Source organism: Stenella coeruleoalba (assembly GCF_951394435.1).
Source record: "Stenella coeruleoalba genome assembly, chromosome: 9".
Taxonomy (NCBI): domain Eukaryota; kingdom Metazoa; phylum Chordata; class Mammalia; order Artiodactyla; family Delphinidae; genus Stenella; species Stenella coeruleoalba.
The window spans coordinates 93,810,507-93,824,596 of NC_137155.1; the positions used below are offsets into that span (position 1 = coordinate 93,810,507).

General features: G+C 39.7%; 1 protein-coding gene and 1 long non-coding RNA gene across 3 annotated transcripts in view; both read left to right on the forward strand.

Moving 5' to 3' along the window:
- On the forward strand, nt 1-2,738 carry LOC307191948 (taste receptor type 2 member 60-like). The gene is given in 3 exon segments (XM_079932292.1): nt 1-1,241; nt 1,244-1,307; nt 1,309-2,738. Coding segments are annotated over 3 exon segments (936 nt in total). The 5' UTR covers nt 1-1,042; the 3' UTR covers nt 1,982-2,738.
- LOC307191167 overlaps nt 1-14,090 on the forward strand; it is a 204,936-nt gene that overhangs the window by 22,584 nt on the left and 168,262 nt on the right. The window lies entirely within an intron of this gene.

A 14,090-nucleotide genomic window follows, 5' to 3' on the forward strand; every position in this document is an offset into this window, starting at 1 on the left:
TGTATTAGTTTCTACTGTACAGCGAAGTGGACTTCCATGTGCTATCCAGCAGGTTCTATATATTGGTTATCTATTTTATACATACTAGTGTATATATGTCAGTCCATTTAATGTCTTCTTTCACTCTGAAAACTGCGATTCTAGTCCTAGAATCTAGTCTTATCCTGTGAATTAGAACAGATGATACTTTTCACATCTTACAGATGGAGAAACTGAGGCACAGAGGGGCCTACTGACATACCCAGTAACTCACAGTGATGGTGGAACTAGGACTAACACTTGCCTTGATTCCTAGCCCAGAGTTCTTCCTGCCATAGCCCATTAGTGCTATAGCTATCATAGTAGGCTTTCCTATATGAAATGGCCTTTAAAGGTCACTAATAAAATATGGTTAAAAAATTCACTTGCTTGATTATGTATAATTGTCTGCTATGTTCTATTTGATGATAACAGTCACCACAAGTAATAGTATTTGAATTAACCTCTCTCAGTAGAGGTTTTGTTCAGTTTTCTGCCTGTCAAAGGGGTTTTCTAAAGGCACTGGCTTCATAGGGTCATTGTGAGAACTAAAGACAGTGAAGATCACTTAGGACAATGCCCAGAACATACCAACCAACCAAGGATGTTGAGCTCTGACTGTTAGTAGCAGGTGTGCTCACTGGATTTCCTCACAGAGCAGCCAGTAGGTGTGTGGTCATATCTTAGGTGTCAGCTTAGAGAGGTATAAGCTCCCATGTAAGGGATGCTAAATGCAAGGGCCTGATATAGTATCCACAGCAATGTTGATATAGGCAGACAGTAGGCAGAGGAAGGACAGGCAAATTCATGGGCAGGCAGGGGGACTTTTGAAACTGAGCCTTAATGATATTTGTATCTATTCAGAGAAGAAGAAACCTCTTCACCCTCCTCAGATAGCCCACATCCTCTACTTTATCCTCTGTATGTAGGGAAGCTGGAGAGACCAGCATCATACAGGACCTTCCAGAGCCACCCTACAGGAATAGACTTTGAAGTCTTGGGACCCATCTTGTCTTCAGGAGAGATGAGTGGAGAGGACGTGGTTCCAGGACCTCAGTTGGCTGATAAGATAGCCTTTATCTTTGCTATCATTTTATTCCTTTTGTGCTTGGTGGCAGTGGTGGGTAATGGCTTAATCACCATGGCACTGGGCATGGAGTGGTTGCTGCAGAGAACTTTGTCACCCTGCAATAAGTTATTGGTCAGCCTGGGAGCCTCTAGCTTCTATCTGTGATGGGTGGTGATAAGAACATTTATATTTTCCTGAATCCAATAGCCTTCCCATACAACCGTATTCCAGTTCCTAGCCTTTCAGTGGGACTTCTTGAATGCTGTCACGTTATGGTTCTCCACCTGGCTCAGTGTCTTCTCCTGTGTGAAAATCGCAACCTTCACCCACCCTGTCTTCCTCTGGCTAAAGCAGATAGTGTCTGCGTTGGTTCCATGGGTGCTGCTCAGCTCCGTGGGGGTCTCCAGCTTCAGCACCATTCTAGTTTTCATAGGCAACCGGAGAATAGATCAGAACTATTTAAAGAGGGTTCTGCAACCTTGGAATGTCGCTGGGAATGCTGTGAGAACATATGAGAGACTCTGCTTCTTCCCTTTGAAAATTGTTACCTGGACAGTCCCTACTGTTGTCTTCATCGCTGGCATGGCTTTGCTCATTCCACCTCTGGGAAGACACACCAAGCAGGTCTCCCTGTCCATCTCAGGCTCTCACGATCCCAGCACCCAGGCACACATCAAGGCTCTCATCTCCTTTGCTGTCCTCTTTGTTTCCTATTTTCTGTCACTGGTGCTCAGTGCCTCAGGTGTGTTTCCATCACGGGAATTCAGGCACTGGGTGTGGCAGGCTGTGATTTATCTGTGCACAGTAGTCCGCCCCATTGTTCTTTTCTTGAGTAACAGCAGGCCGAGAGCTGTGCTAGAGAGGGGCTGCTCCTCAGGGCATGGGGCATCTTGAGTTGCTTTGATGAAGAGCCTCAGAGACTCTACTGCAGAAGGCCTGGGTAGAATGGGACATTGCTTCTTTAAATCTCTTTGCCACATTTAATACTCTTTCCCTTTTTGATGCATTTCATGATTTCAGTGAAATAGGATTTCAAGGTGAGATGGAATGTACTGAACTAGTGGTCTAGTGTCACTGATTTCCACTCAGGAAGGGTGTAGCTGATATAGTAAATGTTCCCTGTGGGACTTGATGTGGCCAAAGAAGCAGGAAACTTTTATTTCCCTGTGACTAAACTCGGTGTTTAAAATTATCCCTCTGGAAACTGGATGCAAGGATTTGGACACATGATTCACTTTTTAAAAAGAAATTAATTAATTTTATTTTTATTTATTTTTGCCTGTGTTGGGTCTTTGTTGCTGCATGCGGACTTTCTCTAGTTGCGGCGAGCAGGGGCTACTCTTCATTGCAGCGCACGGGCTTCTCATTGCAGTGTTTCTCTTGTTTTGGAGCACGGGCTCTTGAGCGCAGGCTCAGTAGTTGTGGCGCATGGGCTTAGTTGCTCCGTGGCCTGTGGGATCTTCCCGGACCAGGGCTTAAACCCGTGTCCCCTGCACTGGCAGGTGAATTCTTAACCACTGCACCACAGGGAAGCCCACGATTCACTTTTTATCTGTTGAATCAGACTGGAGAAGATTTTTGGAAAGTGAATTTTCCTGTGGCTTCATCCTGTAAAACCATATTTCCTTTTTCATCCTTAAGTGATTTCTAGCCATCTAGTGCAGTGAAGCTCTCTCTCCTTTCAAGCAAGAGTTCCTGGTGTCTGAACTCTCTGTACAGAGCATGGTGTGATCTGTGCATGTGTGCAGCTGTGTGTGTTACCTGGGATTTGTATATTCACAGATTACCTTTGGAGATCCCCCTGAATTCTAGGGGTTTATGGTTTATATATGGTTTATGTCCTCTACAGTAGCTCAGTCAGTTAGTCTGCTCTATAAATGTTAAGGTCCATGAGCCCAGATGTGACTTCTTTTATTTTACCATTGGGACCTACTAAAATTTTTGACATGGAGAGGTTCGTCTGTTTCTGATGCATAAGATTGAAGAAGAGGCTCCCGTCTTGGTTTGGTGAAGCATGTAGACTGCTTCTCTGCCTTTCACAGATTTTCTCAAACTTTCCTTAAGCTCAGTGACCTCTTGAATCATTCAAACTGAGATCCCTCAGTGTCCCTGTATCTTCTCTGAAATCTCTCAGCCTCATTTCCTCTTTTTCCTCCCCTTTCCCTCTGTATTAGAAGACAGGTCCCTGCTTTTGGCTTTTCAGGGCTAACATTCATGCTATCCTAGCCCCATGCTCTCCTGCCTCTTTTCTATCCCTTGCTGAGTCAAGAATTCCCACTTCTACACCAGTCCTCAACCTTTTCCTATTTACTGTCCTTCCCTTCTTCAGTGTGCCTCTTACCTTCCCCCACACAAAAAAAATCCCCTCCACTCTTTCATTCCCTCAAGTTATCATCCTACTAATCAGTCACTTGCTGAGAGTCTCCCCATGGGCACTTACAACCTCCTGCTGCCTTTCTGTTGAAATGTGTTTCTAAAGGACGCACATGGGTTCCTGATCCCTAAAGGTGGTATTATCCTCAGCCCCCATTTTCATGTGTCGCTGTAGTAGTTGCCTCTCTTAATAGAAAATGATTTCTTAAAAAAATGGATTAAAATATTTTACAAAAAGTAATACCTGATTTTGGTAGAAGATTTTAAAGCAGGAAAATAAACATCACCAGTAATTCCTTACCCACATGTCTTCCTAAAAGTCCTTCTCTTGGCCTCTCAGATGCTGCACTAAGTTCTGTTCCCTGCTCTGCGGCTCCTTTCGTGTCTTCCTCACTGTCTGTTCATCATCTTGACTCGGTGTTTTCCTTCACCAGCCCTCTTCCTTCCTTGACATGAATCTTCTCCTTTTTCCTTCATGTTTACATCTACTCATGTAGTTTCAATTATGACCTTCATGTGAATAATCACCAAAGCCTTGACCTTCCTCAAAACTCTAAGCCTATATTTTTTCCTGCTTGCTGAGCATTTCTATCTGATAGTACCATGAGCACTTCAAACTTAGCAAGTTTGTAACAGCTGTCCTTTTTTTCTTCCTCCTCTTTCTTTCCCTCCACTGCCCAGTTGAATCTATTTTTTCTATTATTGATATCTAATAAATCAGACTTACCAACTCTGAGTTAGTTTTCACTCCTCACTCTCCACTGACCCCTTCTATCTAATCAGCAGCTTGTCTTCAATTGGTACCCTTGTAGTATCTCTATTATCTGTTCCTTTCTTCCTGTTCCTGTAGATCCTACCTTAGATTAGACTGTCCTCTTCTCCCACCTAGACTGCTTATATTTCTTTTTCACCACTTGCTTCATTACAGTGTCTTCTCTCCCACACTCCCCCGACCCCCAATCAAAAGTACCATTACCAGATTGATCTCTTGACAATTTCACCCACACCCTTATCACTGTTCAGTGCCTATCAATTAAAGCACATGTCCCTAAATTGGCATTCATGGACCTCCACAATGTGGAAATAGTTTTATCTTTCACTGCTTCCATTCTAGTAGAACCAACCCTATTTTGCAGCAAAATTTGGGTTATCATTGTTCTGGACATGCCTGGAACTTCCTCCATGACGTGCTGAAATGTGTTCTCTTATCCCACATCTACGTGTCAAAATCCTATTTAATTTTTTTTCCTGTTTAATTTTTTTTTTGTGGTACGCGGGCCTCTCACTGTTGTGGCCTCTCCTGTTGCAGAGCACAGGCTCCAGACGCGCAGGCTCAGCGGCCATGGCTCACGGGCGCAGCCGCTCCGCAGCCTGTGGGATCTTCCCGGACCGGGGCACGAACCCGTGTCCCCTGCATCGGCAGGCAGACTCTCAACCACTGCGCCACCAGGGAAGCCCTCCTGTTTAATTTTAAAGGTTAATTCAAATGGCTTCTCTTCAGGGAAGCTTTTCTGGATGCCCCCACACCTCAAGCTTTGATCTCTCACTTCAGAGGACATACAAGTGAGGTGATGCTCAGTTGTGACATGAATTCTGCCTTGTGGTGGTATGATCTGTATACTCATTTTATTCTCCTTAGTAGATTTTAAAGTTCTGGGAAGTGTGGGCTGCCTCATAGTCTTCCATGTGTCCCCTGAAGCACTTATAAATACTTGCTACATTGAACAGGATGGTTCTCTTGCATCTGGAATCCAGCTGTAAGCACATGTACTTTTGTCTGTATATATATAATCTGGGCTACCCACTACTACCAATTACATTTTTATGGTTCTATTGGAGCTGTATGCCGTTCACTGGCCAGCTTGTTTTTGGAGGTCAAACGTATATTCTGTTTCTCTTGAGTTATGCACAATGTAGGAATAATAAATGGATGAGAGTAAAATTTGCCTGCTTTTGTGATACCTTTACCTTCCTTCTTTCTTATGCATTTACATGTTGTTAAGCAACTGTGAAGCTCCTACCTCTGGAAATATAAGGGAAGTGCCATTTCTCCCCTTGGTTACTGACCCAGTGGACCTTTCCTAAGCAAACTGTCAACTACTCTTTGTTCCTTCCACTCTGTATTATTAGGCTAGGAGATGGGACATCTACCAGAACCTGCATGATCTCCCCACAGGGAGAAGTTCCCTTGGAACTTGAACACACAGGGAAATATAAAAGAGAAGTAGGATTTGTTATATTTTTAAAATACCTAGTAATTACAGAGCAGAAACTAACACACCATTGTAAAGCAATTATACTCCAATAAAGATGTTAAAAAAATATCTAGTAATATTATATATATATATATAGTAATATTATTATCATTAATTTTTGCCTATAGTCTAATTTCATCATGCTTTATGGTGGTATTAATAACAATCATTCGTGAATGCTTATCTCGTGTGAGGCATGGGGCCACAAAATTTATTTACTTATATCCTTTATGTACTTAATTCTCAAACAAACACTGCAAAGTAGAAACGGAGGTTTAGAGGAGTTTACTGAGGTCTCATGGTCAGTGTATGATAGAACTGTGATACTTTAGTGCTATAATATGTAAAACATTGTGTTATTGGTGTAGGAATAGGTAAGTACATCAGCAGGCAATCCAGATAATAGTTACATGGAAAATTATATTTGATAAGTAAGGCATTTCAAATCAGTGTGGGAAAAGATAGTCATTTAATAGTGTTGCAGCAAATATAGAGCCAACATTTTATCCTAGATCCTACACAGATGATCTTTAATGTAAATGTTATTTAATTTTTTAAAAGCTTCCCTTTCTTGATAATTTAATTTTGTAATATTTTATTCCATAAAATACTGCCTTTATATTTTACAGAAATATTGACTCTTTTCTCCCCACCCTTTTGGGTGTCATCAAGAGTATGTATTACCCTTCAGCTCCTACAATTCTAAACCCCTGTTTTCTTAGGTCTTCTTAAGTCAGACTCAAAATATTGTCATAATGGAAATAATTGGTAAATTTGACTACAGAAAAATTTTAAACTTTTTAAATAACAAATTCTATAAATGTAAGGATCACTGAAGTCCTTTTCAATTTTAAAGGACAAGTAACAGAAAGGTAAATCTAATATCTCTAATATACAAAGAGCTTCTACAAATCAACAAGAAAAAGGCAAACTAATAGAATGTTGATTAATGATGAAAATATATAATAAAGATTGCCAAGTAAACATGTGAAAATAAGATTATCATCACTGTTGATCAAGGAAATGCAAACTAAAACAACAATAAGACTTCTGCTGTAAACACAGCTGCATAAGTCAGTGTTTTTCCCTCTTCTTTCCCTGGAAAGCACATAAAAGCAATAGAAAGTTGAAAAAGACTTTGAAAACTGCATTTTCAGTAAAGCTAAGAGACAAATAATCCAGAATTTCAAAATATGTGATACCACTACCAATCACAGATGAGATCAGTTAAAGTCAAGAAAGTCAAGAAACAACCTTTACTACAAACTCATAGCTCCTGTAGATCAGGAGTCCAGGCACATCATAATACAGTTGAGAATTTCAGCTGTATTCTCTGGTTCTGGGTCTCACAGGCTACAGTCATCTCCAGGCTCAACTGTGAAGGAGCCACTTGCCAAATCACTCACATAGCTGTTGGCAGGATTCACTTTCTCCTGGGTTGTTGGACTGAGACATCAGCTCCTCATGAGCTGTTGGCTGGAGGCCTCCTTAAGTTCCTGGCCACAGCCTTTTCCATAGATCAGAGTTAATAAATGGGAAGGTGACACAGAAAGTGTCAGCGAGAGAGAGTGCCAGCAAGATGGAAGTCACAGCCTATTGTAACATAGTTAATTATTTTTTTCATTATTGCTCATAGGTAGTAACCAACAGATTTGATCAAAAGAAGCAGAGGACTAAGAAAATTATATAAAATTATAAAGGTAAGCACTAGAACAAAAAAACATACTTTCCTTAGAATTAATAGAACCACAAACAAAAATGAAGAAACATGCAACAAATATAAAAATCCTAAAGAAACCCTTTAAAAACAAAACACAAAACATAAAATAATGTGCTAGAACTAAGACTAAGCATATTGGATATATAATTAAATAAAAATGGGCTTTACACCTAAAAGACAATGGTCTTCAGATTGTCGAAAAAGCAAAAACAACTTTATGGTATTTCTAAGATCCATAAAAAAGAGGGAGTTGAAAATAAAAGAATGAAAAATAACATGTCAAGTAAATGCAAACAAAATAAATTTAAACCTAAATGATCAATGAGATAAGTTTTTAATGTTAAGAGGTAAAATGCAAAATTTAGATTGGTGTGAATATATGATAAATAACATAGCAGCCTTATAAAGTACAAATTACAAGAAACATAAACAGAATCACTAAAAGACTTTACCTTTGTCAAAAAGAGAAAAAAATAAATATAATCAAATAAATTAGCTTTTATTGATAGATGTCAAACTGTACACACTCAGAAAACACAACTTCTTTGCAAATACCAATGGAATAGTCATGAAAACGAGCCTAAGAAACAAAAAAAATTAGAAAGCAGAGTCCAGCAGTACGTTAAATCATTATCAAATAGAGTTTAATCTAGGAATTAAAGGATGATTCATTGTTAGCAAATCCATTAAATTATCTTATAAATAAATCTAAATGAAAATTCATATAACCACCTTCCAAAATGCTGTCATTTGAAAAAATTTAATATGAATTTTGATAAAACACTCAATAATATATGTATTCAATAACGATGCATATATCTATGTCAGCCCAAAACCTGCAGCATATTTAATGAGTTTAGACATTCTTATAAGACTCAAGATATTAAAAGAATGAGTACTACGACCACTATTTACATTTTTTTTTGCGGTACGCGGGCCTCTCACTGTTGTGGCCTCTCCCCTTGCAGAGCACAGGCTCTGGACACGCAGGCTCAGCGGCCATGGCTCACGGGCCCAGCCGCTCCGCGGTATGTGGGGTCTTCCCAGACCGGGGCACGAACCCGTGTCCCCTGCATCAGCAGGCAGACTCTCAACCACTGCGCCACCAGGGAAGCCCTCCCACTATTTACATTTTAAAGTGATAATACCTAATGTAATCAAGAGAAAGAAATTAGTTATAGACATTGGAAATGGGAGGCAAAATATATGTTTGCATAGTTGAAAAATCCAAATAATCAACGTTAAAAACTACTATAGAACAGTAAGAATTTTGTAAAGTAGTGGGGAGAAAAATAAATGCACAGAAATCAAAATTTTCTAATATATACAAATAGTCACCAGTTAGAATGAAAGAAAAGATTCTGTTTGCAATAACAACAAAAAGACAAAATACTTTGAAATAAATTTTATGAGAAATATGTAAGACCTACATGAAGGAAGCTTTAAAGCACTCAGGAAAACGTGGAAGAAGATATGAATCAATGGAATACAATACCATGTGCTTGGATGAGAAGGCTCAGTACTGTAAAGATGTCAGCTACTCTTAAGTTAATTTCTTAATTTAATGTAAGACCTATAAAAATGCCAACTTTACCCCTCTTTATAAACCTATTTAAAAAAGGGCTAACATCTAAGGCTATTATGGAAGCTGGAAGGAACATCCCCCCCCAAAAAAAGGTAGATAAGCTCTATCATACATTAGAAACCGTGGTTTGATTTGTGGTATGAACCTCAAAATTTTAAGAGTGTGTGACTATACAACAGTAGAATAGAGAGTCCAGAAAACAAATATTTATAATATGGGACTTTAGTATAAATTCAGTAAATAAAAATAATATTTCAGATCAGAAGTAAATGGATTATTCAGTAATCGATACTGAGATAACAGGATAGTCATCTGAAAAAAAGAATTAAGGTGCTGCCATACACTGGGATAAAGTCCAAATGGATCAAATATTTTAATGTTAAAAGCAATAGAGTTGGGCTTCCCTGGTGGCGCAGTGGTTGAGAGTCCGCCTGCCGATGCAGGGGACACGGGTTCGTGCCCCGGTCCGGGAAGATCCCACATGCCGCGGAGCGGCTGGGCCCGTGAGCCATGGCTGCTGAGCCTGCGCGTCCGGAGCCTGTGCTCCACAACGGGAGAGGCCACAACAGTGAGAGGCCCGAGTACAGCAGAAAAAAAAAAAACAAACAAAAAAAACCCATGCGCAGTGGTTAGGAATCCGCCTGCCAATGCAGGGGACACTGGTTCGAGCCCTGATCCAGGAAGATCCCACATGTCACGGAGCAACTGGGCCTGTGTGCCGCAACTGCTGAGCCTGCGTGCCACAACTAATGAGGTCCGCACGCCTAGAGTCTATGCTCCGCAGTGAGAGAGGGCACCACGGTGAGAAGCCCGCACACCGCAATGAAGAGTAGCCCTGCTTGCCGCAACTGTAGAAAGCCTGCGCACAGCAGTGAAGACCCAACGCAACCAAAAATAAATAAATAAATATATTAAAAAACCAAAAAACCTCCAATAGAGTTACTGGAAAAAAGTGAGAGGATGAAGATTCTTTTAAAACCTTGGTGTGTGGAAAATCTTTTAAGCTCGTAAAAGAAAAGATTAATTAAAATGAAAAAGTTCTGCATGGTAAAAATTCATAAGAAATTTACAAAAAAATATAACAAGCTGGGAAATGATCTGCATTCATAGCCAAAGTTTAATCTCTACTATATAAAGAGCTTTTAGAGTCTTTAGGGAAAAGATCAACAACCCAAAAGAAAAAGAAAAGACAAATAATATGAGTATGTAATTCACAGAGGAGGAAATACAAATGGTTCTTAAACACAACAAAGATTGTCAAACTAATTTATAACAAGAGACACGGAAATTAAAACTATACTGAGATACCCTTTTTTAACTATCCATTTGGCAAAATTCCTAAACTTTGGAAATACTTTTTTGTCAAGTTATTGGAGAAATTAGTTTTCTTACACATTGCTGATGGGAGTATAAATTAGTTAATATGGAGGGCAATTTGTCAATATCTATCAAATATACTAATGTGTACACCCTTTGATCAGCAATCCCCCCACCCCCCGACAGGATTTTGGTGTGTATTACCTTCTTACTGGTCACATTTTGTGTCTTACACTCTTCGGCATGCTGGGACTTGAGTCTGGTTATAGTTCTAGAAGTAATGAGGGGAGATAGAGTGGGTTACTAGTAGGATCAGTAATGCCTTGCAAGGAAACTACCATAGGGGAGTGGGTTACTAGGAGGATCAGTAATGCCTTGCAAGGAAACTACTACAGGGGCCTCCATGATGGGCTCTGCAGGGAAGGAGTGACCAGTTTCCTCAGATAAGGGAGGAAGAGTTGCCTCTATTGATAAAGAAGATTTGACAGAATTTAAAGGTTCAAGTTTCTAGCAATCTATACTCCAGATCTCCCTATAGTATCAAACCAAGACTAGATTAACACTCAAACCACTTTTTTTTTTTTTTGTCTAGCTTCTTCCCCTGCCCTATCTTTTTTTCTTTTTAACATCTTTATTGAAATATAATCGCTTTACAATGGTGTGTTAGTTTCTGGTTTATAACAAAGTGAATCAGCTAAATGTATACATATATCCCCATATCCCCTCCCTCTTGCGTCTCCCTCCTACCCTCCCTATCCCACCCCTCTAGGTGGACACAAAGCACTGAGCTGATCTCCCTGTGCTATGTGGCTGCTTCCCACTAGCTATCTGTTTTACATTTGGTAGTGTATATATGTCCATGCCACTCTCGCACTTTGTCCCAGCTTACCCTTCCCCCTCCCCGTGTCCTCAAGTCCATTCTCTACATCTGCGTCTTTATTCCTGTCCTGCCCCTAGGTTCTTCATAACCTTTTTTTTTAGATCCCATATATATGTGTTAGCATACGGTATTTGTTTTTCTGACTTACTTCACTCTGTATAACAGACTCTAGGTACATCCACTTCACTACAAATAACTCAATTTCGTTTCTTTTTATGGCTGAGTAATATTCCATTGTATATATGTACCACATCTTCTTTATCCATTCATCTGTTGATGGACACTTAGGTTGCTTCCATGTCCTGGCTATTGTAAATAGAGCTGCAGTGAACATTGTGGTACATGACTCTTTTTGAATTATGGTTTTCTCAGGGTATATGCCCAGTAGTGGGATTGCTGGGTCGTATGGTAGTTCTATTCTTAGTTTTTTAAGGAACCTCCATACTGTTCTCCATAGTGGCTGTATCACTTTACATTCCCACCAGCAGTCCCTGCCCTATCTTGTGTCTCTTAATTTTCTATAGGTTTCTCCTGAAAGCAATTCCTCAAAAAATCACTTGCACAAGAACCTCCATTATAGGCTCTGATTCTAGAGAGCTTGATCTAAGTGGTCTGATCTTCAGATTGTATCTCTCTGATCTACATTTGTATAACGCTTCTTGAAGGTCTACATGGCTGTATAACGGGCATTTCAAAGTTATCATATGCAAAACTGAACCCCTGACATCTTCTCACTTCAGTATGCTTCTGTTACTATTTTTCATGTTTCAGGATGCAGCCATTCTTCTAGGTGCTCTGGACAAAATATTTTACATTACAATCATGCAGCAATTCTGATGCTAAGCCATTTGACTTGTAGCTAAACCATTTTTAATTTTTTTTAAACTTTTTATTTTATATTGGAGTGTAGCTGATTGACAATGTTGTGATAGTTTCAGGTGCACAGCAAATTGACTTAGCCATACTATACACGTATCCATTCTCCTCCAAACTCCCCTCCCATCCAGGCTGCCACATAACATTGAGCAGCGTTCCCTGTGCTATACAGTAGGTCCTTGTTGGTTATCTATTTTAAATATAGCAGTGTATACATGTCAATCGCAAACTTCCTAACTATCCCTTCCCCCTACCCTTCCCCCCTGGTAACCATAAGTTTGCTCTCTACGTCTGTGAGTCTGTCTCTGTTTTGTAAATAAGTTCATTTGTATCATTTCTTTTTAGATTCTGCATATAAGTGATATTATTTGATATTTCTCTTTCTCTGTCTGACTGACTTCACTTAGTATGACAATCTCTAGGTCCATCCATGTTGCTGCAAATGGCATTATTTCATTCCTTTTAATGGTGGAGTAATATTCCATTGTATATATGTACCACATCTTCTTTATCCATTCTCTGTCAATGGACATTTAGGTTGCTTCCATGTCTGGCTATTGTAAACAGTGCTGCAATGAACATTGGGGTGCATGTATCCTTTAGGAGCATGTTTTTCTCCGGATATATGCCCAAGAGTGGGATTGCAGAATCATATGGTAGTTGTATTTTTAGTTTTGTAAGGAACCTCTGTACTGTTCTCCATAGTGGCTGTACCAATTTACATTCCCACCAACAGTGTAGGAGGGTTCCCTTCTCTCCACACCCTCTCCAGCATTTATCATTTGTGGATTTTTTCATTAAACCATTTTTAGATAAACTGCTTTTGGGTTGGGGTTTCATATGCAACAAGCATCTCCTTCACTGCAGTCTATTAAAAGTCCGTCCTTGACACAAGGGTTTGAAAAAATTAGTGTTAGAGTTGTTAACTCAGCTTTCCAAATGAACTTGTAATTCTACCACTCACCACCACCTTCATTGCTACCACTCAGTGCAAGCCACTATTATCTCTTTCTTGGTTTACTGCAATGGTGTCCTAATGGGTTTTGCAGCTTCTGCTTTTGTTTGCCTTTGGTCTGTTTTCAATACAGCAGCTAACAGCATCCTTTAAAAATATGTCACATCTCTTTCATGATTCTCCACCTGCTTTTCAACCTAGAGTAAGAAGCCCAAGTTTTCATGACGAACGAAAATGCCCTTTATGATTTTGTCCTCCACCTCATACCTCTGAAGCTGCCTCCTGCAGTTCCGCCGTCCTCTCACACTGCCCTAGCCACTTTGGCTTCCTTGATGCTCCTTGACTGCTAGGCATATGCTTCCCCAGAGCTTCTGCCTTTGCTGATCTCTGGTTGGAATGCTCTTCGCCAGATATGGGCATGGCTCACTCCCTCTCTTATTTCTGGCATTGTCATTGCCACTCCAAATTGCAATCCTCCATAAGACTATTCCTTGCTCTGCTTTCTCTCTTTAACGTTATTATTATTTTACTTATTTTTTTTTATCATTTGTTTCCCTCAATCTAATGTAAACTTCATAAGGACAGGGATTTGTGTCTATTTTGTTCCCCACTGGCAAATGGTAAACAATAAATATTTGTTGAACACACGAATGCCTTATTTTATTATAATTAACTAGATTACTTTATTAATGCAAAGTTTCATTATTTCTATGCCTGTAGAAGTAACTATGGCTGCTAGAGAATGGATCGTCAATGGACATTCTCTTATAAATTCAGACACTTCAGTGATTTTTTGCTAGTTCACTAATATAATACTCAGTCTTCATATTTTCTGCAGTTGTTGTTATAGGTAATTGCTGCTATGCTTCCTTTACGTTTGAACAAGAATTTATTGATCATCTAGACATGGATGTCTAGGTATAGATCTCCTTGCTAAGTGCAATGGAGATATGAAAGCAGGATTTAAACATTCAAGAAATCTACCATGTAGCATACTAAACCAGTTAGAGGAATATAGAACAGTTAAGAGCTAGTGACCATT